Raw genomic sequence first — 26,624 nt, forward strand, 5'->3', positions numbered from 1 at the left:
ACAGAACCCCTATCAGTATTAGAGTTCTAAGCTTTAGTTTTACCCAGAGCAAAATCTCACCCAATTGCAGTGAAGCCTTCAAGATTTGGCCCAGTTATATACTGAAATATGGGGAAGAAACACCAAGAGATTCATCTCCCAAATGCTTCTGTAAGTAGAGCTCTTCTGCATGTTTAACAGCACATCCCACCTGGCCAAGCTGATTAAATAAGCTGAGCTGCCCCAAAGATGTTATTATAGGAGGTCAGAAAAGAATTGAGTGAAAGGAGGCCAGGATGACAACCATTAGATGTTGCTCATTGCTTTTTTCAGGAGTCTCTACTGTGACCATGCTGGGGGAAGACTTGTGGTTGTTAAAGAGTAAGATCAAAATTCATCTGCCTCTCTTCTCCCGCTGGATAATGTTAATGCACTTGGAGAATCTATGCAGGGAAAGAGGTGACCTATTCTAAAAGACTTGGCCTCTGATATCACCCATGGGTTCTGCAGTGGAGTCATCCAGCAAAGGCTTATCTCATCCAGTTAAGTACTCTGCTTGCTTTCCCCTTGGCAAGAGCAAATAAAAGCTTTTTCTGTTGAGTTTCAGGCAGGTGCTAGAAAAACATAACAGGCCCGAAAGGTATGCTTTTACACAAAGGAAACTCAGTAAGAGGCTGGTATCATTGATGGAAACAAAACTTCTTGTAGAGAGTCTGAATTTTCCTTGGGAACAAAAGGTGACAAGTTTAAGATAAAAAAAAATCCCATGGAGCAGAGAGAGCTTTGGATTTGGTTAGCTTCTGACACAGTGTTGAAATTTGTCCTTAAAACTAATAAACACGATACTCCTTATTTGCTCTAATAGTGGGAATAGCTCATGAGCTGCATGCCTGTAACAGGTTTAGTCAAAGAATGTTTAAACAAAAGTAGTTTGCATCTGAAAGAAATGAGCATGATGAGAGGCTTTAAGGACACAATGTCACTGTCAGTCGGGAGCCTTTTTAAAATCCTGTCCTTATCTTTGCATAAACAGTGCCGATGGATATAGCAAAGTAGATGAACAGAGGCAAGGATCTAATCTTGCACAGGCAAACTTAAGTGCAGGACATCCCAAGCTAGAGACAAGTCAGATAATGCTTCTGCTATGAAACAGTTCAACCAGTTTCATTTCATTAGTTCTGATGAAATGTCTCCATGGCCAAACAGTACTATGTCTGTGAACAAAGGGTTTTTCTCAAAATAGGTGAAAAAAATAACCAAATGCTGAGTTTAGGAAGCAAACTCATTGAAATCTGACTTAGAAATTGACTCTCATAATATGTTGTTTTTTTTTTTTTTCTGATATCAAAACTACTTTTCCTTTCCTTCACAAAATGAAACAAGATAAAAAAATATTTAATGCTTTGTTTTTGCCAGAGTTCTAACTACATATTGCCAGATCAGGCTTTTTTACTAAACCACAGTTAAGAAAAGGAAAACAGTTCAAAAAGGCAAACATAAAAAATGCTTATGTAGTTAATTTTTTGACTTTCCCTTGATGGTTTTTATTTGCCTGTATCTGTTGATGGAGACTGGAGTATGGGTATACATTTAATTATGAAAAATATCCTGGTAAACCCTCCTGGCATGAGTGTGTTTCTGAAAATCTTCACATTGCAAAAAGCACCTCATTAAACTCCAGTATCCCAGCTGCTGTGGTAAATGTAGCTGGAGGGTCTGCTCCCTTCCTCATTCAAGTGCTGACAAGAGAGTGAGTACATTGCAATTCTGCTGCATCTCACACACTAATCAGTATCTAAATTACATCCTGGCCCTTCAGGGAACACTAATAGCAGGTTTCATATAGGAAATATTAATAAAAACATAAGGGAGAGAGGAATTTGCTATACACACAAGCATTTGCATGCTTGTTCTACTAGGCATTTGCAGTTATGTAGAATGGAAAAGGTCCCATATTACTGACAGCACCACCACCAAGAGATCAAGGGCAGTTTTTTCCAGCTAGTTCCTGACTATATACCTGTGGTTTGTAGTTCAATAAAGTGCCACAGGCCAGATGAATTAACTGTTTGAACACAAAAAATTTTTTTCCAGGTAAATCATCCCATTTATATTTACATTGCTCTGTTTATGTCCTTCAATATTCAAGTAGCCATTATTAATATTGAGACTAGGGGCAGCAATTACACCAAATCTCGCCTAACGGTGCGCAAAGTCAAACCTCTAAATGAAAAGAACAACACGCACAACAATATCTGCTCCAAACTGCATCTAGATCTCTGAACATCATACAGGCAGTATCCAAGGCTGTGCACTTTGAACAGCACAGCCATAAGAATATGAAATAAACCCACCTTTCATAAACTACACAGATCAAAATTTCTTTGAAGTGCACATTCTGAGACCATAATTTGGTTTGGAAGAAACTGGAGACGCTGAAAACCTCAAATGTGAATTTAAATGTATTTGTTTACATCACACAGATCTCAGAACAGAATAGTAGTGCCTGATTCACCACCTTGTTATTCCAGTTTCATGCCAGACTCATGGAAATCAGTCTAGTTTTACTGGCATTAAACAGGAATACAACAGTGATGAATCAGATTTGCAGCCTTACCACAGAGCAGCCATGAATTATTACAATAAGCACAAAAAAACCCATCTCTCTCTTAAGCATTTTGCTTTCAACTTTTCGTTCTCCTTCCCTAAGATACCCTTTAAATGTAAACATAAACCAAATTCTAAATAAGTCACATAAATCAAATATAGCTTCTTAAAATATACATCAGAATAGAATCTGAATTTAATTAATTCTTTTCTCTCTTTATATTAATAAGGATAAGCTGTTCTGTCTGCCTTCTTGGAAGCACACTTCTGCCTGGCTCTGCGCATTCTAGCTGCTGCCAGCTCTGTAAGGCTTTTTCTGATACTATCCTGGCTGTGAAAGATGGAACACAAAACAGGCTTGTAGAGAAACTTGGCATAAAAAAATTGTGGGATCATAGAACTCTCTTAATTGGAAGAGACCTTTAAAGTCATAAAGTCCACCTCCAGGTCACCACTAAACCATGTCCCTCAGCACCACATTTACACCTCCAGGGATGAAAACTCCACTGCATCCCTGGGCAGCCAGTTTCAATGCTTGAGAGCCCTTCTTATGAAGAAATTTTTCCTCATGTCCAATCTGTATCTCCCCTGGTGCAACTCATGGCCATTTCCTCTCATCCTATCACGTGTTACTTGGGAGAAGGGACCAGCCTGAGACTGAAGGTTAAATAACCTCAGTTCCCTCAGCTGCTCCTCATAACACTTGTTCTCTAGACCCTTCACCAGCTTCACTGCCCTCCTTTGAACACACTCCAGCACCTTATTGTAGTGAGGAGCCCAAAACCGAACCCAGTACTCAAGGTGCAGCCTTGCCAGTGCTGAATACAGGGGGACAATCACTGCTTAGTTCTGCTGGCCACAATACTTCTGCTACAGGTCAGGATGTGATTAGCCATTTTGATCACCTGTGCACACTGCTGCCAACCAGCACCCCCAGGTCCTTTTCTACCAGGTAGCTTTCCTCAAGGCTTTAATTTTCCATGGGGTTGTTGCTACTCAAGTGCACAACCCAGCATTTGGATTTGTGGAAACTCATGCCATGGGCCTCACCTCATCAACCTTGGCTGTCCAGATCCTTCAGAAGTTTCTTTTCCTCATGACACAACAGGCTTTGTTCTGTCACCCCGCTCCATGAGAGGACCAGATGAGCAAGGAGTTTGGAGCAGACCTTCCTGAGGTGAAGTGTCTCATTCATCATATGGGGAAAACTACAGACTTGGTAGATCTTCCCAGAGGAAGCAATTAAGAAAAAGAAATACACTTGAAATAAACATTCTGGTTTATTTCAAGTAAATACTTGGGTAACTAATACAAAGGTTTACTTTAAATCACACTATAAACAAAGCTAGGCTTAAAATTGCTTTCTCCTAGGCTCTTCTAGTTGCCTTCTAAACAACACAAGCTGCTGTTTGGTGAAGGGAACGGAGATGGCTTTGAAAGAACGACTGACCAAGTAAGAGGAACTGGGAGGAGGTAAGTAAAAGTCCTATTATACATTTGATCTCTCAGATGAGACATTTACCGGAACCAATATAAATCTATTACTAGATGACCAGGAATGACTGTGAGCTAAACTATTTATACAATTTACAGCTAACCAGTGTGGACTCACGGCATCAGAGGTGGGAGAAACCTCCGGCAAGACCATGGGGTGTCACTGTGCCACTCTCTGCCCTTGCACTGCTTCAGAACACCCTTAAACAGACACATTCCAAAAGAACACCATTTAGTTAACAGTAAAGTACTTCTTTCGCATCCAGCACAATGAAGTTAAACTTAATGGCAAATCTGTGCTGAATGTTACATTCCAACCACCTACAAAGAGCAGTTTTACCAATGCCCAGCCCCACTGAGCAATGCTTTTGAGCAAAATGTGTTCAGCACCAACAGGTGGAGAGCTGCTTGGTGCAGACGCTGTAGCAAATCTATGCTCTCTATCAGGGAAGAAAAAAAAAAATCTAGGGAAATAGAACTTTTGAAGCAAGTAGAAAGCATAAAAAAGTCAATGTTTTATTCTAGATATATAGCAGGAGTTTAGTTTTTTTTTAAAAAAAAGGCAATCTACTTTCTCATTTAATAAACCAGTCCTACTGTTTGTGTAACTATAAAAGAGTATCCGCCACACATTAACTGGTTTCTGAATCACAACTCTTGCTCATTATCTAAACTAAGTATGGCAGTCATATTAATATTCACTGCATCTTTTACAATTCAGGTTCGTTCATTTAACTAAGTAAAAATAAGTGAGACAAACTGAAGAAAACTGCTGTGACCAGTGATGTGAAATCTAAACCCCTCAGTGTATTGGGAAGACCAATGGTAAACTCAAGTCTCAAAATGTACAAAGTCAGACTGAAAAGATACGTAGATACCTGATGACGTACATATGAGTCTCTTTCATGCATATCTATTTAGGATTATTTAAATCAAATCTCTCTTTTAGATTGAAATATACATAAGAAAAAATCCCTTATTCTTGAAGCAAATAAATGTAAATTAGGGTACCCTGACTTTTTCATGACCCAGAAGGGGAGCCTGACAGCCAGAATTTCTGAGTGTCCCAGGTGCTGATGGAGAGCCAAACTGAACTGCAAGAGGACCCTGGAAAAATAGACTTTCACAGCAATATGGAACAAGGTAAAGGGCAAGGACTGAAAAATAGATCTAAAGCACGTGTTGTGATGTCTCCAAGTTTGTTCAACTATGTAGAAGAATTTTCCTCATTGCAAGGTTACACTGACACTGGGTCTATTCTGACACAAAAGCAGATGTCAATAAAGATTACATCTTTGCTGCATGAAGGGTAGTTTCCATACTCTCAGCATATTCTCATATGACCTGAAACCTAACAGTATAAGAAAACATTCACATGAAGGAGATAGAAGGGCAGTGGAATTAAAGGCATTGTTTGAGAGGTTAGGGGAGGGCCATAACTACTGAGTAACTGCCAGCAAATATTCAAAGAAACAGGCACCTGCAAAGTGCATGTCCCCAAGCAAAACATACTGTGAGGCTACTATATATTTGCAAACAATGGCTACTGTTATACTAAATGTAACAAAAGCAATATGCACAAAAACTTTTGAAATGGCTTGAGCTGAGGCAAAGACCATGGAGAAAAATTCATGGTTACCAGAAATACAATGCTCACCAGTCCCCTGCTATATATTTAAATAATTTCCTAATATCTTCATATGCAAGAATCAATTGTGATAGCAAATGACTCAGAACTGACTCGTTGATTGCAATCTTTGTGCATCAGAGTTACAGCTGCAATAACTATCACTAAGCAGTTCCTTTCTCAGCTGTGAGCTGTAGAAGTAGGTTAAGATCTAAAATAAAAGCCAGCAGCAGCAGCAGCCAAAAGTAAAATGTCAAACATTTCTTAGCATGCTGTAGCTCATAAAGCCACACACAGTTGTGTATTGTACATTTGGGAAAGTGACATTTGCCAGGGGAGAAGAAAATAAATAGAAAACAATAAAACTCTTCCTTAGCTAGTGATTATTATTGCTGCCTTTGCAGTTTCCTTCCTTTTGGAATAATATTTCAAGGACTTCAATAAGAATGTGTTGTAAAACTAGTCCTGGCCAACTGCTCATGGCTTGCTTGTAGGTAGAATGCACACACATAAAGCACCTCACATACATGTATCATGTTATGCAGGATGAAGAGAACTATGAATAGTAGTACTTGGTGTTTATCACCCTTTGACAAAAAATACCAGTTTTGTAAATTCATTGTTTTTTTAAGCTTTCAAAGAGCCAGCAAAATGACTGATAATCTCATTCTCACCATTGGCATGCCTAGGGGGGGATAGAAAAGGCAGGACAATCATCATTAACTCAAATGCAGCCAGCTGTAATTTCCAAAGGCATTTTTCAGAATTCCTGCTAACCTCACTACATACCAGAGACACAGGGGACCCTGGACTCTGTTTTATACACTTCCATCTGTACTGTCGCAACCAGAAACACCTCTTTGTGATTCCTTTGGAATGAACTATTCAACACCCTCCTATGGGATATGCTGCACACATTAAAGGCTAAGTCACACACTAGAACCAGCATCTTAGGAAGCTTGAAATCACATTTCTAAACCATTACAGCCCTGCTATCTACTTACTGTATTTCCAAAAACAGACATTGAAAGCCTAATGTTGATCTGCATCAAACATTTTCTGGATCATAACTTTTAAAAGGTAATCTTTTCTCCCCTGCACTCCTAATCACTTTTTAGTTTACTAACACGATTCCACGTCAAAAATGCTATAACACATAGTAATAGAAAGGTGTTGCATTCAGACCAGTTGTACTTGTGGGTTAACTTGCTCCCTGATTCTGTGGCTGTAGATCCTTAGACAACAGGAAGAAGGTAAAGCAAGTGCTGCAGCCACATGGTGGTGAATCCTAGAGATGTTACTCTTTGGTGGTGGTCAAAGAAAGAGTGGGAAAGGTTCTTTCAGATCTTCTCTGTTTGGTGCCCCTGTTTGAGAACAGCTATGGCAGAGAACTTCAGAAAGACTTGAAGGGAACACTGTCACCACAAGTTTCTGAACAGTGGAGCCTAAGTGCTAAAGTGTTTAGGCTTTGGGATGTGTGGGTACAGGGGTAAGCAGTACTGCAGGATGCAATAGAGATCACTGCTTTATTGAACTTTGCCTTGCTCAAGCTCATTTTCTGCCTGGTGCAACTCTTTGTTGCTTGTCTCATCAGAATGAAGGACATAGGGACATAGTCTCGGGTGAAAAACACCTTTAAAATGCATATTCATTAGCTTAGCACTGCAAACTCTACAAGAGCAGTTTGGTTCCACAAGATAAATAACACCAAGGCATTAATTTGGTGTGGTATATCTGCATCCCAGGTACCCCAGAGAGAAAAAAGAACAAGAGTGAGCATGCAACTCTACTCCATTCTGCTATTCTCTTGATACTCCAGTAAAGCCATTTGAGAAAAACAGTAGAAGTGATAATTTCAGATACAGGCACACAAATAGCCATTGGAGAGAGAGAAGGGGCAAACAGCTCCTTCCAATAGACTGTAGCTTAATTCTACCCTAGATGGCTTTAGTTACTGTAAAAAGAGACTTGGCTTGTCCAGCTATCTTGTTTCTACCAGGTGGTGACACAAACATCTCATATTCACAGGAAACCTAAGCTAAGGTCTACACCTCCCTGCACTCTTTGAATTTCTGCAGTCTTATGTAGTTGGCAAAAACTTTCATGACTGATAACTTCACTTTGTTCAGAGTCTCTGCTAGCTCATGGTCCAGATTCATTCAATTTCCACTCTTGGAGTTTTGCAGTGAAGCTTCAACTTCAGTTACTCCACATAAAGAGTTAAATTTTGTCTCTGAGTTAAATTTTGTCTCTGAAAGCTCAATAAACGGGGCTATTTTGATTGATGCTTTAAGTGCAACCCCTTCCCAATATTCTGAACATAATGAGGTAAGGGCTAAAAGCTGGATTCTCTCTCATCTATCTGCATTATCTATTTATTCCACACACATCACCATGGTAAATGAGTGCTGCATTAAGTACTAAATTGTAGAGGTCAGGCAAACCATGCATTGGTTTTTTTTTTCCCCTCAGTAGGCTGAAATATTTATTAATGGATTTTAGTTCATTACCTGATGTAAGCCAAACCAAAACAAAAAAGAAAGTTAAATCAATATTATCACATTATTGAAGTATAATTTAAACATAATCTCAAGTCAAACTAATTTGATATTCTTATTCAAAGCACATCTTATGTTTAGATGGACCAAATTTCAAATAGTGTCTAAATATTTTTACCACTTAAAAAAAACAAACAAGCATTCAAAATACAAAGAGAAATTTTGCCACAGGCTAAAGTGTACTTATTTTACTCAAACTATGTAATATTTTATTTTTAAAGGCTGCCAAATACCCAGATTGCATACTCAGGTAGCTATATTAAATATAGCTTAAGTACTTTGACTACAGGCAGTAGTTAATTACACCTAGGCATCTCACACTTTAAATAGAAAAATCACCATCTATGCAGAATTCTCATTAAAAAAATTTCTATGAGGTATTTAAGTACTTGGCACAGGACAAATCTGTTAGAGTACCTCCAGCAAAATACTAAACCTTATGAATGCAATGAAGTTAGAAGCTGTCCAACTAGTTTCTTTAACCAGGTTGGGTAGTTGTGCACGTTGCTATCTTCCACCCATGGTATGACTCTTTGTCATGTTAATACGCACAGAAGTGATAACATAGGTAAACAGTCTGAAAGGTTATCAGTCCTGAAGTTGAATAATCAAACAGCTGGAAATCTGTAACATGATGACATATATATTAGAAATTGTTTGCAAATAAGCTTCTGGATTGAATAAGGTTGTTTCTATGGTGCTTTTGTATAAGGATTGTGGAAAACAGACAAAGAGTGCAAGGTTCAACTCTAAAAATACCTCCTTAAGCTTTCAAATAGTTCCAAGGACATTGATCCTTCCAACACAAAACCAACAGGAGGCAGGGAGCAGGAGGAACACGTAATGTGATGGTACACATTAGGAGCTTAGCTGCACTGATAAATAAAACAGAATGTTGATTAATTTAAGGCTGGAATGAGGGAAATGTATTAATGTAATTCCATCTAGAGTCAGAGCAAGTAAAATTTTTGGGTTTGGCCTCTCAGCTGTACTTCTCTAATCTGGGCCAGAAATCTGAGCCCTGGTTGTGAAAAACCAACCTCTATTTCCACTCTGCTGGGCTGGCTCAGGCCTTTCCACAGACCAGATCCTTCTCAGACAGTTCTTCATTCCATACTCCCCCATCTCACAGAGGGCAGGCAGGCTCTGGTGAATGAGAGGACTTGTTCTTGTTTTGACTAAGTTCACTTACTTTAGCCAGCTAGACTGTAGTCAGTAGAAGCAACCAAGCTCCTATGGGCTATGTGTCATGTAAAATAGACCTATGCAGTTGTCATTAACACTGAAAAAGAAGGAACCATGGATTTAAAAACAGATAAATAAAGTAAAATGAGCAAATTTTGACCAGAACATGCCCAACACCTTTTACTTTTTACTTTCTCCGAGCAGTTTTCAGACCCTGCTCCATGTTAAAGCATTACTTACTGACCAAACAGACAGTCTAGACTCTACTTGGCCACTATATAAAATAATACATGTTTCTTACTGTTTTATACTATATGTTTTACACAATGACTAAAATATTACCAGGGAATGTTTGCATTTGTGAACCAGTGCATTTATGATATCAAAGAATAGTGAAAATGCATCTGGCTGTTTGGTGATAACCTTCAATTTAGGCCCAGTGCTGCCCACCGCACCCCATCCGACTCAAGCCTAGCCCTCTTGTTTGCTGCCTTTACCATACTGCAAGGAGCAGGACTGCTCTTTTGGCAGGTGGTGACAATGATATATGATATCCTTATTGACATGAGAATGGAGAATTTTTGTGAAAGAAGTTCATTGCTTCTTTTTGGAACCTGTGAGCTCTTACTTCTGGGCTGCATTAAAAACAGCTTAAGCAGAGTTTCCTGACTTTTTTTCTTTAGGCCTCTGAACATTTCTTTGTTATTTTTATGGATCAGATCATGGAGTCTTTACTCACACTGCATATGCTCTGGCTTGCTCCATAGACTTACATGTGCTTGAATTGCAGAGTAAACTCACAGTAATCCAAATGAAAGAGCATTCAAGCATAGTGTATATAGGTAAGAAAAAGGGATGTAGTTTTCCACTAAGCATTTGCAGTTACATATCAGCCTGCAACAGCAGGATATTTTCAAGCAGAGACATTTTCATCTCTGTTCTGAAATGCCTATCACCTGACAGGTCTTATGCAATGTTTGTTTTATATGTTTCATTACTTCACTGTGTCATACTGTGCTTTCTTTCACAGGCTGAAAGAACATGAAGGTACTCACTGCCCTGACCAGCAGAACCCAATCTCTGAGCATCTTGGTGCCATTGGTAATGTACACTGAGCTGTACTGGTCCTGTGGTGTGAAGGGATGCAGATCTTTTTTCATTGAATATCACTGTACCTCCACAAACTCCTACTCCAGAATAAAAACAGACAGCACACTTAAATGTTATCCACATCTAGCATATAGAAAGGCCAACCAGTTTGACAAAGAAAATGCTTTTCTGGATGTCTTATTACCACAATAGAAGCCTAAATCTGCAATTGGAAAGAGCTGCTATTTGGCTCACTCACTTTCTATTTCCTGAACCAAAGCAAGCATTATGTCCTACCAGAATCTGAAGCTCTTGAAAAAATATATCAGTTTTCTTGAACTCTGAGACCAAGAGTTCTTTATTGCGAGACTTTTGCGTGAGAAAGCATAGTAGAACTGATTTATAATGCCCAGAAACAGCTGCCTCCTACTTAGTAAGTCTGTTTTGATCCCTCTTTATTTTTGGGAGAGAAAAAACAAATGTGAACAGTAGATGTAAAACAAACACATTCATTCACCTAGAAGCATATTCCAACAAATGATAGTCACAAATGTTAATGCTGGATAGAACATACTGCAGTTATCCTCTCTGGGTTGTGGTGCTGGTATAGTTTGCATCATCAGAAAGCACACCTATATGTGGTAATGAGATTTGTGTGGGTGAAGTCTGGGAGTGTCTAGAGCCAGTTTAGTATAAAAAAAATCCACTCAGGGTTGTCATGGAATTACCATAGGTGTAAGGACAGTTTTTCATCCCACTATTCATCTGGCTACGTTTCTTGCTACTGCACCAAATATTGAGGCTGCTTCTGAAGCATTTCAGCAGACCTTTGGGGAAAGGGAAGTCAGCTGAAAGGCATGAATCCCAATCCAGAGAACAGCAAAACTGTTAATGCCCAAAGACAAGTTGCACGCAAGTTCCTTGTGTGGAGGCAGGTACGGCTTGCACATCTTCAAGTTATGACTTCTAGCCTTCAGAAAACACAGATGTACTGAGTTGTAACTGGAATGTAAGTTTTATGGATTTTTTGCAGTGATAATATATCCTTGAAATAAGACTTGCAAAATATAAAAAGGCAGCTTTGGAGGAGAGTTGTCAAAACACATTGCTATGTTTTTCTTATTTCCAAACATGGAGTGACATTTACATTACAAACAAGGAAGTCAAAATGGTAACTGAGCAGAAAGAGGAGTTGAAAACAGCAAACACTTATACAGTTAGGGAATGCAGTTTATCCTAATGTTTACCTATATACTAATGCTTCAAGAAGACCGAACATTTTGACACAAGTTGAACAGTCTTTGCCAGCCAGACTGTTTGAAGTTGTGTTGGCTCTGTGACAAAGCCAGTCCATACAGGAACACTGGCATCATTTTCTGATCAAAGCGAGTTATAATAGCACTAAAACTGAGTTGTGGTCTGACATGCTTTCCTCCCTCCACTGTGACTCCTCTACATTACCATCAGCTTTTTCTTGAGCCATTGCAATACGATATTCTGCTAATTTAGATCGTGGTCAGACTTTTATTTCAGATTATAAGAATTGATTTTCCTATATATTCTGCTATGATTGATAAGGAGACAGGAGGTTTTGAGTATATTACAGCACTGCAGAAAAGGTTTCTTTCAAGGTATAGGGATATTCAGTTTTCCAGACAGCCTGCACAGGATGACATGCTGCATATTTTTGTAGTTCTGTCCACTTATATTTTAATTTGCTTTCACAGATAGTAAACAAGTCTTGTAACTTCAAATAAAAGTAAATCTGGTTAGGGATTATGAAATCAATCAGATAGCTCCATTAATAGCAACTGAAGCATAATAGAGTTAAGTAACTTCACAATTTAAGTCTCATTTTGCTAGTGCTACCTTCTCTGCTCAGATGTGACATAACCCATAAAAGAACAGTTTGCAGAGCACTTGTAGAAAGAATTATGGGTTTATTCATTGCTACATTGCTTTGCAAGCTCATATTGTCCATTGCAATCATTATTGCTGCTGTAACTCAAATTTCTCTTTTGTTGACTTTGATTGCAATTACACATGATGCTACACAGGGAAAATGCACCAGCCAATACTACAGGCTGGATATAAGCTTCTGCAGTCACATCTACAACCTGTTTTTAAATAATTTAGTGTGGTCTAGCACTGTTTCTTTGGAAATAAGAAAGCAAGTGGACTTCTTTTATAGTTTTTTTAGTACCCATCATTGATATAAAAAGATTTAGTCTTAGTAGATATTCCATCTTCACTTTATAGCACAGTGGACCTGACTTAATGAATACAGAATCTTGTCAAAGCTGTAGCAGACATCGGGGATGGATGAGAAGACTTAGAAGAAAACTGTATTGACTCTCTGTACAGCACAGCTCAAACTGAATTTGTTAGGAAATTCTGAAATGTTCAAATACATTTAATTGCCTTCTCATTTCCAGATGGGTCTGCATCCAGGACACCAGAATACCACAAAAATGCTGTTGGTTTTTTTTCGTACTGCAATCAGATGCAGCTGCAATAAAAAGCTATAGAAAAGTCTGATTCTTAGAAAATGCTTGTCTCTGTTTTTCAAAATAAAAGAAGTTTAGATAACTCCAGTAAACTTTGCAGGGGCACTCAAACATTTAGAATTGTATTAGCACACATATTTTAAACCCTTGGAAGAATACCCTTCAACTACCTGTTTGCTACTAATGAGAGAATTGGAGTACTCCAGTAGGGAAAAGTCAAGAGGTAGGATTCAGGTTTAGTCTAGCTCTAATTTAATAGGTGGATTTGACAGTATGATTTAAATTTTCTGCTGCTCAGTTTCCCTGCTGATCTAGGGAATCATGCTTCTAAAGCAATCTGTTGGAGTGTCAGGTTAGCACCCTTATCATTATTATTATTTTATTGGCTGCAACCATGTGCAGTGATTCATATTTTTTGAGACAAATTGTTATTCAGCATCCCACTGAACTCTAATCAAAATCCAATAACCAACTAGCAATTTGGGGTTTCATCAGCAAAGTGTCAAGAACCCCTAAGATTAACTAACTGAAGGCATACAAAAATTTCAGCAGCTGTACAACACCGTGCAAGATCAGGACCATAAGGAATTTGTTTACTGCCTGTGCTTCCATTTCAAAGCTATTATCTGCCTTTCCAGTTGGGCTTTGCAGTCCCTCAGCAGGTTTACACAGCTACTTATGTACACCCTGTTCAAAGCACCTGCCCATATCAAGTGTCCCATATGGAAATGTGCATGCACTTGCTCACACAAAACCCACATGGTGAGGTGCAGGAAAACGAAGATGCTTTTAAAGCTTTCATTTTTATCTGACTTTATACAAAATTAAAAAACTAGACAAGACTATAATTTAACCAAAGAATACCTTTCTTGATATTGGTTCCCAGTATCTAATAAGAGAAGATAATATCTAAATCAATAAATATAACTAAGTGAAGAAGGCAAATACTAACTCTTGAGCTTATATGGAAGTTGTCTGATGCTTGCAGCAATCCTGACTTGCAATAAAAATGATTTATTTAAAAATTTATTATGAACACTGCAGGAAAGGAGATAACAGACATGCACCACTTTGTTTACAGTAAAATTTCCTGTAAATTAAAAAGCGTTCTTATTCTCTGTTTGGTTTTGATTTGGTAGTGTACCAAGTATCTGTTTATAAAAAGAAATATGATGGTACAAAGTGTACAAAGTGAATTGCAAGAGAGATTAACAGTCAAGGTGAATTTGCTTTAAATTAAGTCCTAGCAACACAGACACTGTAGATCCCAGTCAGAGGCAGACCTTTTGTGTACCCTTTCTGAGAACAGACCTGCCTGAAGCTCAGGCCAGAAAGCTCCTCTTCAAAGTGTGATCAGTATTAGCTCAATAGCATACGAATAGGTCACTTTCAGTGTCAGACAATAACCTTAGCCATAGGCCATGTTTGAACCCCCCTTATCTGTGTGGTGTGCTGTAATGATCTCAATCCCAAGAGCAAGGCTGTCTAAAAGCTTCTTTCTGCACATTTCTGAAGAATTTCAACTACCGATGATGTTAATCAGAACTGCGCAAGTGCAGTAAGCAAAGATCCTAATGGAGTTAACATGGTTTTATTCTACTGATGTGCCAGTGCATCCAACAATGATCTTAGAGACCAGTTATGATCTTAGAGACCCATCAGTGAGAAGAAAAAGCCTGAACTGCTTTTAAAAAAGATTCATATGATGAAACAACAGGGGAAAAAAATGCTGCAGAGCACAACAAAATAAAAGTTTGATTTAAAGTATGGGATTATGTCTTGATCCCTTTTCCCAGTAATCCATTTTTATTGAGCTTTTTTTGCTTATAATACTCTCTAAGCATCTTATTAAAGAGTCTTTCCAAAGTCACATATATGTGACAAAGTACGTTGCAATCTCAACTTGTCCCACCCCACAGAAAATCTTCTGGGAGGAGTCTTGGATGTAGATAATGTATTCACAGTTGGAAAGGAATAATGAAAACCTGTTTTGAAGAAGCAAGTCCCTAAATTGATTTAGCCTTGGAGCCAACCTAGTGTCTAGAGGTCAGAGAACCAAAACTAGAACTTCATGGATCTCCAAGGTATCCACCCAGGAAAAGAAAATGTTGGTGGAAATAACTGACATTATCTGGAGACCAGGAGTTACACATATTCATAGGGTTTACTCCAAACAGTTCTAAGATCCATTATTTGATATTTACTGGATTTTTAAAAATCATGCAGTTAAGAACACCAATTTGCAGACAATACTGTGTATGCAAATTCAATGGTTGGCATTTACCTGGGGGCACGTGTTCATTCATGATAACAAGTGATGCTGGTGTAGGCCTTCTTTTCCTTATCTGTAACAGGCATAAACCAATGAGAGTCATTAGGGTTCATCAACTGCCTTGTACACAAAACAAAGAAAAAAAAATCCATCTGGTATCCTCTTGAACATAGACCAGACAAAGCTAAAAAAAGAAAATATTTAAAGAACATCAGCACGCCACTGTCTGCTCATCTGGTCTGACAGTGATCAGGGCCTTCACATGGAAAGCAAAAGCATGAGGGAGAGCTTTCCAAAATACCTGTAGGATTTGCAATCATCTTGAATAAGTTTTTGGACATGTATTGCTGACATATATCAGCCATAACTTACAATAGAATGGAGAATGATTGCAGTAGTTTGTGAACTTATATTTGTGCAAATACCTAGGACTCTTAAGTTATCTCGCAACAGATCTTTACATATCAATATACAAATATATAAACCTGAACTGTATGCAGTTCTTTTTGTTCCATTAGCACTGGTTGAACTACATGATATTGAACTACCTTTATATAATGCACACATTTGCATTGTAAGCTTTGTGTTGCTTTTCTAATGCCTCCAGGCTATTGTTATTCTGTTGAATTTAAGAGAGGGACCAAGAGGACTTAAGCTAGAAACCATTCAGACATAAAATATCGGTGTGTCTGCCTTTTTCAGTTGCTGAGCCAACATCTGTATTTGTCTGGGTTCAAATTTTACTTATAGAGGTGTAAATGGAAAATGACATCATCAGGGTTAATGGTTTTATCCCAGATTAGCATAACTGCAGCTGATAGTAGAATTCCCTACTTTAATTTCATCATACACAGTGAAACTCTATAGCATTAGGAATTAAATTCACGAAATAAAGAAAGGACTGCTCATAAATACTGTGCAGAATTGGGCCACAGCATTTCAAAAGCCATAAGAATTCTGGGAAATCCTAATCCTATGGGTCTCACAGATTTTAGAAAAATATCAGAACATGACCTGCTTGAAGTCACTGCAGATCTGTTCTGTAAGATATGGAGATCTCACATCTCAGAAGTACCAATGGACAAAATGAAGACCTGCAGCAATTCTCTTCTGCACTCTTCTAGTATTTCTTCACTCACACCTCACCATTTTCTGGCAGATGCCTTTTGAGAGGCACAATGTCAGAATATTCAGGGAACCAGACACCTGTCCTAAAGGTGCAAAGAATTTTGTAGCTGATGGTATGGACCTGTCAAGGTTATGATATTCCCCTGATATCATCTAAAACTAGACTTACTGAAATAGAAGCAAATGTCAAGGAGAACTTGCACTGAGACAAGTACACTGGGTCACCTAATTACAATTTCTCTATTTTTTTCTCATAAGATTCCTTGTGTCCTTTTTTATGCACACCTATGTGTGCACAATAATAGATATATTTTCCTCCTTAGACATCTTTGTTGCTCTCTCTCTCTCTCTCTCTATATATATATAATATGCATGTACACGTTTTGGGAATCACTCAAGACCTAAAATAGCATACACATCAGATGTAAGTCAGGAATATTTCTCCATGTATATAGTTTTCAAATCTGTAAAGCACTGTAGCAATGACATAAAGAAAACTATAAAAAAGGAGGTCACTGAAGTGATAACTATTACGCAAAATAAATAAGATGTCTTCTGCACAAAATTTCCAATAGGTACTTTTATCAGCTTCACCATTTGTTTTATGTACAAATATACTTCAGCTTATTTGCTGAGCAAGTGTATACATGTGAAGTGTATGCACTAGAGTACAAGTCCAATTATAGAAAAGGCACAACAAATATATACTGAATAAACCCACCCAAGGTAAACAAGTCTTACCCTGGCTAAAGAGCATATCCTTCTCCTTCTTTGGCTATATCCAGATATCACTATAACCTCTAGCACATTTAATCTAAAATTACACTAATATAAGTTAGAAAAGCATTTAGATCACAAGTATTACCTGTTTTAACCCCACTTCTTCCTCCCATTTCTACTCCATTCCTTCATCTTCCTTACCTGCTCGGCTGCCTCAGGGTCTATTTGACTCTGAAACAGTGGCATCGCAAACTGTATTTTTTTAGGGCTGTTGGGCTCCATTGTGGTGCTGAGGGGATTCAGATGAGAGAAAAGCCCAGAGCCGGAGACTTGGTCTGCTCCTCTCCCCAGGCACCCTCCTCACAGCCAGGCTAGGTGCTCCTCTGGAACAGCTGTAACTCCCAACTTAGCACGGCAATCTGTGAGTCAAGCAACTCTCGTATTCCACATCCAAGGAGATGCCACTGGCTTAGCTGCTTTGTTTTTTTTTCCCCCTCTCCTCTCTCTTCTGCAGTCCTTCAGATCCTCTCAGCACAAGGCTGAAAGGAACAATAAGCTAATTGTGTACCAGTTCACTTTTACATATGCCAAGCACTCACTCAGAAGCTAATTGAAAATGCAATACTAGCATTGCATGGCCTGGAGCCCTGGGATTTGAAAAAGAGGATCTCTGCACTGTACATTACTAACTGGCTGCTCAGAAGTGCAATGCAAGCTCCCTCTGAGTATTGCTGATGGGCGCTTAATTATTGATGAACACAAATCAGGAAGTTTTCAAGTTTTGGGGGTGGAGATAGTAGGAGGGGTGGATGCAATAATCCGTTACAGTGTGCCAGAACTGCTCTTCTCTTCTCACATATCAAACAATTGCCTTTGCCCTTTCAAATTCTTTTCTAAACCTCTTCCAGGAAGGTTTTTGATGATGAATCCACAGAGCTGCCTACATTTTCACTATGTACTATGCAGGTTTGCAGCTTAGGGTAGGTTTGCAGATTTCGACTGTCATCTGTTCTGGTGGGCTCTATCTCACATGATTTCAGACACTGAGAACATCCACATTTAAGCAAGCTATCTGGGCTCCCTCTTGCTAGACATACCAAAGAGAATTTTGCCCTGTCCTTGTCAAGTGGAATATGGTGTTCAGTGAAGATGATATTTGCTCTCTAATAACCTTAAAAAAAGGAAATCTTACTCAGACTAGTTCTCTTTTACATGGCTACAATGCAGAGGGCCAAATCCTTTTGTACCCAACTGGGGTACAAAATCAGTGCCTTCTTCCAAGACTATGAAAATAATTTGGTCAACCATACCAACAGTGCTCTTCAATAACTATAATTTATTTTCCTTTTTCATTTCAGCTTAATTCAAAAGAAGTGTATGAAACAACACACAACAGCCACTGACTTAACCTGCCTCTTTGCTTAGAGTACCTGACACCTTGTCCCACCTGCTGCTTGAAGCAGGGCCCAAGTCAGCTTATCCTGGGCCCTCTTGGGTTGAGTCCTGAATATTTGCAGTGCTAAGCTGAAATGTTCAATTTCAGTTACCATGAAAAAGGTAAGAGACATGCAGAACAGTGATGTTCAATGTTTCATATAGTCATTTTTAAGCCTTCACTACTCTTACAAAGACAAATCATAATCTGCTTCATAGGCTTCAAAAAACAATTAGAGCCAGAGCACAACTGCAGCAGTTCTGCTGGTATGACTAAGAGTCTAAGACACTAAAGTAAGAGAGGCACACACCACTTTTGCAAAGGACAACTAGAGAGTTTTTTCAGGACAGCCCAACTGTCCAATCTCACATGCCCTTCATGAACAGACATGCCATTAACTTCAATGGCAGCTCCAGACACAGCACACACACACAGGGATACACCCAGGGGGAGGACACATAGAAATCTGAAGTTGTGGCTTTTCTTTATAAACATTTTCATACATGAAACAAAATATTTTTTGTTTTCTCACTCCCAGAAAAAGTGAGAAAATTTTTTTCCAGTTACTTTGCTATTATATATATTAACAAATGCTGCCATAAAATATCTACTATAATAATACAAATGTCTGTGCAATTTCAGGTATTAAATTATACTACAGTTACAGTGTATGTTACTATATTACAGAAGCTATAATTATTACAAAGGTTAATAGTAAGGTCAGTTGAAAAAATACATTCAGATAGCAATAGAATATGAAAACATTAAATGTACAAAGGATTATAGATGTGTGCTTCAGCTCTAGTTTGCAAGACAATGCTATGTAGAGGAATTGTATCTTAAAATCACTGCTAGCAATGGTATCTCAGAAAAAAAGCTCAACATTTGTATGAAGAAATCAAACAAACAAAGCCATTTCTTGGCAGGTTTAGAAAGGAGCCAGATAACAGGACAGGACAAGACACAAGGACAAATTATTAATGGGGCTGCTATGCCTCAGAGTGGTCCACCAACAGAGTAGTGCGGAGATGTTTGTTCCTGCAGCAATCAGAGGTAGGTCTCTGTGCCTAATCATAGCTGGCTGCCCAGCAATTTTCACATGCACTATAACAATAAAACTATTTTTAAAATAGTATAAGAGGCATATTTCAGAGAGCACTGGGATATAACATTTCAGGACTACTACATCAGCTCTCTCTTACACCTAATTTGCAGCACTAGACGTCTCCAGGCAAAGCATGCTTGCATTTTCCATTGACTCTGTCATAGTCTGGGGAAGAGATGAAATGCATTTAAGTATTGCCAGATCCTTTTAGCTCATCTCCTTTTAGTGCACTCCCCACAATGTTTCAAATTCCTTTATGATTCAGCTAAAATTATCATGGAAATAAAAATAACAACTGTATAAGACCTTTCCTTCCTGTGTCTTTCCCTGGGTTCCAGTAGTAAGCAATGCCTTTTAACATCTCCTGTGTAGTGACAAGCTCTACAAGCACTCACAGCACAGGTCCTGACGAAGATATTTTCCCTGTTGTAAGTTTATACACTTTTTGCCAGCCAAAGACAAGGTTGCTAGGAAGGGAATTCAAGGGTCTTTGTCCTGCACTCTCACAATTTCTGCTATGCCTGTGATCTGCCTCAGTTTTTCTCCAGTTCAAGAGAGATAGGGAACTGCTGGAGAGACTCCAACAGAGGGCCATAAATATATTAGGGAACAGCAGTAGCTCTCTTAAGAGGAGAGGCTGAGAGACTTGGGGCTATTTAGTCTAGAAAAGAGAAGAGAGAGGATCTCATAAATGCACAGAAATATTTAAAGGGTGTAGGTTATGAGGATGGGGCTGGACTTTTTGTCCAGTGGTGCCTAGTGATAGAAGAAAGGGCAACAAGTACAAAGTAGAATGCAGGAGGTTTCACATGAACTTAATGAAAAACATCTTTACTTTGAGAGTGATGGAGCACTGGAACAGGCTGCCCAAAAAGGTTGTGGAGTCTCTCTCTCTAAAGAATTTCAAAATCCACCTGGGATGTATTCCTGTGCAGTGTGATCTAGGCACACCTGCAGGGGAGATGGTCTAGATGATCACCAGAGGTCCCTTCTAATCTCCTGCCATTCTGTGATTCTTGGAGAGGAGAGGAGCTGGAGCCTGTTGTAAAGCCAATCTACTTAAGGCTTGGGCTCCTAATTTCACCACTGCAGATGCATGGAAGCACTCAGTTACATTTCTCCACCAGGGTGCCATCACAGAATGAGTACTTGGCCTAGAAGCAGATCTCTCCTCATGCCAGCATCTCAACATACTGATGGGCAGCCCCACCAGCATCAAGGGAAGAAACACTGCAGAGCATGTTGCTTCCCAGATGCTGCTCACTGGATTTCTGCTGCAGCCAAAGGGGACTTTAGCATGCCTCTTCCTTCTGCCCATTTGTAATGAATTGACAAAGTTTTTTTCCACCGCATCTGTCCATACACAGGCATCAGCTTCACAGCTCTTATTAGCAAAAGGGAGGTAGAAAGCATGAATCCAGTCATTGCTGTGCCCACCTTGTTCATGGACTGGTTTCCTTCTTGTGCTGTACACTGAGCATTGCTCACAGGTAATAAAATGCAAGCCTTACAAGAGTAAACAACGACATATTAAAAACAACCCTGAAAATTTTCTTTTCAACATAGCTAAACACAGGCATTGTAATCAGGGTGGCTCCCACTCAATCACTGGAAACAGTCTGCTATTTACATGATGAAAATGCAAAGAATTTAAAATCTGCAAGGGTGGAAGAATGCAGAGCAGATTATGACTGTCTCATGAGCAGTAAGTGCTGCAGCAGGCAGGTCAAGACAAGGAACAGTTTTGTTGAGCAGTGTAAGAGTCAGTGGGATATTCAGTGAGAGCTGTTGGCCTAGCAACAGCCTAACCCAAATTTCCATCAGCAGTATTCATCCACTGAACATCAGGCTTGGACATGCTCACATACTAACTACATATGTGGATTCATAAAGCTTTGTTAAGTAAAAAAGACAGATATTTCTACGATCTCTTTAGTTGAGCTGGTGATTCCTTAGCAGTATGATTCTTAATCATAATCAGTGTAAACTTACTCTTTTTCTGAGGATGTAAGAAGCGGTATCATCTATTCAAGCCATCTTCTGGAACTCATGGCAATCCAAGCTATCAAGCAATATACAGATACTGATTGGCAGGTGCTGTCCACTACATCCATTGAATACACATCCAAAACATAGGAAACAAGCTACAAGTGGGACAATCTGACTTGACAGTCAAAAGTTCCATGTCTGATATGGACTATAGTTTAATCAGAAAACAAAATTCTTGCACTGATTTTAGGGAGGTATGTCAGCAGAAGGCCACTCCAGAATATGCTTCCTCACCAAGGGGAGCAGTTTGTAGAGACTTCAGAATGAACTTATATCATTTCCATATTAAATCTATAATGCAAAAATTGACTGACTGTAACACTGAAGGAAACAATTGAAATGTAAAACTGAGGTTCTACTGTATTTTTTTTTTTTTAAACAGACATTGAGATAAAAAACACAGAGAAGACAAACAAGGAGTGAAGTTCAACAGTTTCAGAGCCTGTGTTAGGAAACTCAGTGTACAAACATGCTATCAGGCTAAAAATGGAAATTCATCAACTAATATTTTTTTTAAATGCACATTTATTTTAAATCCTGATTTTTGAGACTTTTTAGATGTCCCTTCTTTCTTACTTCCTCCTTCAGCTTAGAGGACAGGATAGAGCTAGAGAAGTTACAGGTGCTGTCTACAGCATCCATGAGGGAACAACCCAGCTAGCCAGACCTGCACAGTTGGCACACCTGGAGGGCAGTATCTGGGGGTTGGTGACCTGGAAGAAGGTGCCTGGGACACAGCTGTGTGCTACTTCTCATACAAACATAGGGAGCAGCAAGAACAGAGCTGCTTCATGAGTAGGGACAAACCAGGAGTTGAGAACAACCCCATTTCAGCCTGTGCCACCTCTGCAGCCCCATGGGGCCTGAAGGCAGCAGCAGAGCTAGAAGGCATTGTACAAAACTATTCAGGGATTGATTCAAACAAAAAGCCTTCTGCATGAAGGCTGTGCTCAAATTGCAGAACTCATTGTTATAGGATACTGTGGATGCCAAAACTTTGTATGAGCTAGAAAAGCAATTAGATACATTAATGAAAAAGAAATCCATGAAGGATATGACTGCTGCCGAGGAAATGCCAGAACCACTGTCTGCTGAGAGCTATTTTGTTATCAACAGGAATGTAACTGTCCTGTACCCACAGAAAAAAGCTAGCTCTTGGGGTTTCCAAAATACAGGCCATAGCTTAATATTCTTGCAGCCAGCTGGCAGCCACCAAGATCACTATCACAGTGAAGTTTAGAAAAGCATCCAAAATCTCTCTGGCATTAACAACTATGCACAGAAAACGTGATCAACCACTATTTATCAGCCACTCATCAAGCTGTTTCAATCTGCACAGATTTTATATAAAATGGCAGGCTGGCATTAAAAAAGACAACACTATTTGTAAGGAAAGTAGCAATTTTAATCATTAAACAAAAGAAAAATTGGCCACACTCATCAAACCATCACAGCTAAACAGACATTGCTAAAGGGCAAGCCAGACAGGTTAGGTGCGTGTCCAATAACAATGGCTGTTCCTAAGACACAAGGAGAAATGTCAATACACCTATATAAAAATCACTCAGAAGCTTTAAGAATGGCAAAAATCCATTATCAGGGTTATGGGAAAACAGACACTTGTATATTTGTTAGTCTCAGTAAAGTTTTTAGAAATGCTCTTTTGAGCTGTCTTTATTCTAAATTATGCCAGAACATCACAAATCTGCTTTCCATCAGCTGGAAGAAAAATTGGCATTATTTTTCATTCCTCAGGATATATTAAACACTAGACTCTGTATTGTTGAGATCAAATATTCTTACAAGGTAAGAGCTGAAGCATCATAGACTCTCCTGCCTGTTACTTACAATTGACATTTCTGGCCAGAGCACTGAGGAGCCAGGCTGCTGCACCCAAGAAGGATGCTCTTGGCACCCACTGCTCAACAGCTACCAGCTCCTGAAATGCTTTCTTCCATCACTGAGAGCCACGGTTACCTTTTGAATAGCGCAGGACTTATGTTAACAGTCAAGTGTGCTAATTAATCTGTCTGGAGGACAAGAAGAAGCATCTGCTCCGGCGATTGTTTGAGCAGGTTTTGGGTTTGTGCATTTGTGAAGGAAGTCAGCAGGCACTCAGGTCTGGCTGATGCCCTGCAGTGGCTTTATGGAATGGAACTGCATACTCATGCAAGCTGCAAAGGAAAGCAGAAACTTACTGCATCTTACCACCTCATACAGATTGCCATGAATAGATACTGATACTTCAACTTTTGAACATGTAGGGTCAGATTTTGAAGAAAGCTCTACTCACGGGGACAAACTCAGGAAAGGTCAAGAACAAGCAAATTCTTGGAGCTACAAGAGCAAATAACTAAGAATTTGGTTTAAAGTGCCAACATTTATCTCAAATTTATATCCCATGTTTCTTAAGGTCCCCTGAACATCTGAAACATTTGAAAAATCCAAGCCCTGATCTTTCTTGTTGTTCTCCATTCTGTATAGTATTTGATCAAATCTGTTACTTACTTTGCTTAAGAGCAAACCATGCACAATGAAAAACACTGATACAGATTATAGGCAAAATAAATATTTTATTGGTTTAATATACACTTTTTCTTTAAAAAGAAATCAGCCCTTGTGTGCCTTCCTAACACAATTTTAAAACTTATAAACTTTTTCATATAATATTGTTATATTTGAAACTATTTTTGATTAAAGACCTTGACATAGTGTAAAGAGTTTAGTAGACAGAAATGGCATAGAAGCAGAGATTCCAAGCACAGCAAAACGGGTTATTATATATTTACTACATGTCTGTCTATTTGACCACATAAAACCTCCAAGGACTTCCAACTTGCTCCATTGGAACAAAGGCATATTCACAAAGTTAACTGAAAATACACTCACTGAGGGATGGGGAAGAAAAAGAGATTTTTTTCAATTTTCCCCATAACACAGGCAAGGTCATTCATCCATTCCAACTTGCACATCCAAATCACTTTCAGAAGATCAGTATTTTTATTGCATTTTGGTTAATATAAAGCAGAATAGGACTTCCCTTGGTATGACTGAGAGCAGTCAACATAAGAACAAAAAACAATGCTTAAAATAAGGCACTTTTCTACAGAGGGACAGGTAAAGAGTAAGAAAACAAATAAATTTAATTAAAAAGTCATCTTCTACACAAAGATAAGGCTTTCAGTGTCAGAACTTTAAGTAGTTTTAAGTAACATCATGTCATTCTACCACTCTGCTAAAAGTAAGTAACTGCCCAAGAATTAACAGCAATTTTTACAAGACTGTTTCCTTCTTTTGAAGTGGCACTACGTAACAGCAGTGGAAACCATTATTGGTTGTTTCAAGCTCTTAAAGTGGATCAGTTATTGCACAATAAATACCTCACAGAGGTCAGTGTTTTGGGTTTTTTTGTGTTGTGTGGTATTTTTTTTATTATTATTATTATTTAAAATTTTCTAAAAAGCTAGGCTGAATGCATTTGTGTTATTTATAAATTGGTTACATCTGGAAATCTTCAAGTTTCATGATGCATTATTAGACAAAGAAGTTAGCTATATAAAAATTTACATCAGGGACATACCAATAAATACAAAACCTGTCCGAGAGCCACAGTTTTCTTGATGCTTGAAAGGAAAGTAATGAACTAGTTAAAATGTCTAAGTCTTCATAGATGAACTCAAGGAAAGGTACACATCATAGAACCGGGCGTCGAACACAGTAGCCTGTCTCAGCAGCTTTAACATCTCATGAAGCAAAAAGAACTTGACACTTTCACCAGTGTATGCCACCCAAAGCAGAATCCCACAGCATTTCGGACTACATCCAACCTTACAGAAAAGAAAAAGCAAGACAAATACCTAAATTAGATTTTTTTGAAGTCTGCTTGTTATGCTTAAGTATGTATTTTGATATTTGTATTTAAGGCAGTCAAATTACAGGCATCCTCTTGCATGACACATTCACATGCAAAGTCATCACACAGCACACTGAAACTAAAAAGCAAGGACCACTCACTCCATGAAAGCTGACAGTAGAATGGGCCAAAGTATAAACAAGTTTATTTTTCCAAAGATATCTGGGATTAGCAGTATCCTCTGCATTTAATGAGCTTCAGATTCAATTGCTTGCATTTTCCTTGTCAAATGCCAACAAAGCAAGGTTTAAGTTAACAATGATATTTCATAGGATTGAAAATAAAATCTGGTTTTGGCAGATTTCCAAAGATTACCTGCAGTACCAGTTTCATGGCTGTGTATCTTGTTTTGCAGATCTACTTTGAGGTGACACAGCTGCTAACAAACCACTTACTATTTCTCTTCTTATTTCACCAACAATAGATTCCTTGATCTGAAAGGGAGTAGCCAAAGTGTTTAGGTCAGTAAGTTACATTGCAAGTATGTTTGACAATCAACATATGAAAATGCACACCAACAAAAAGTCAACTTTAAAAAAAACCCACACAAATGGAAAACTGGTTTCTCTTGGAAAGTAACTGTAAGTAATTTTAAAGTTCTTAAATGCAAACCAAGATAGTTTTGTCTTTCCAAATGGTAAATATATCCATACTTTACACTTATGATAACTGGTGTTATGTTAAGGAAAAATGCAACTATGCAAAGTTCTAAAAATAGAATTTCAGGCTATATAAATCAAAAGCATCACAAATGCACTGCTTTTTGACATAAGTTGTCATCTCCCGAAAAGGAAGGCAGGACCACTCTGCTTTACAAATGGCTTAGAGTGTAGGAAAGGTCTGAATCCATGAACATGAGCTGCTGTTTTTATAGAAATCAAAAGGAGATGAATCCTAACTGCATACTTTTAGCAGTGAAGAACTTCACCAGTTGCTCATATCATCAGTTGGCCAGT

General features: G+C 38.6%; 2 protein-coding genes across 6 annotated transcripts in view; both read right to left on the reverse strand.

The window, feature by feature from the left end:
* Positions 1–17,854, reverse strand: part of PPP1R1C (protein phosphatase 1 regulatory inhibitor subunit 1C) — an 87,288-nt gene extending 69,434 nt beyond the window's left edge. For all 4 annotated transcript variants that reach the window (XR_010987352.1, XM_068138430.1, XM_068138429.1 and 1 more), the window contains exons 1-2: positions 17,368–17,854; positions 15,331–15,391 (exon numbers count right to left, since the gene is read on the reverse strand). Coding sequence is in view for 3 of the 4 variants with exons in the window: in XM_068138430.1 (XP_067994531.1) it covers positions 15,331–15,391; positions 17,368–17,448 (142 nt within the window). In the remaining variant the exon portion in view is untranslated. The remainder of the gene's footprint in view (positions 1–15,330; positions 15,392–17,367) is intronic.
* A 6,454-nt stretch (positions 17,855–24,308) lies between these two features.
* The window catches only part of ITPRID2 (ITPR interacting domain containing 2), a 40,002-nt gene continuing 37,686 nt past the window's right edge, over positions 24,309–26,624 (reverse strand). For both annotated transcript variants that reach the window (XM_068138420.1, XM_068138421.1), the window contains exons 18-19: positions 25,984–26,102; positions 24,309–25,582 (exon numbers count right to left, since the gene is read on the reverse strand). In XM_068138420.1, coding sequence (XP_067994521.1) covers positions 25,998–26,102 — 105 coding nt within the window. In that variant the 3' untranslated portion in view covers positions 24,309–25,582; positions 25,984–25,997. The remainder of the gene's footprint in view (positions 25,583–25,983; positions 26,103–26,624) is intronic.

Source organism: Melanerpes formicivorus, unplaced genomic scaffold (genome assembly GCF_026170545.1).
Source record: "Melanerpes formicivorus ecotype bairdi unplaced genomic scaffold, bMelFor1.0.p_v2 SCAF_5, whole genome shotgun sequence".
In the NCBI taxonomy this organism is placed as follows: Eukaryota; Metazoa; Chordata; class Aves; order Piciformes; family Picidae; genus Melanerpes; species Melanerpes formicivorus.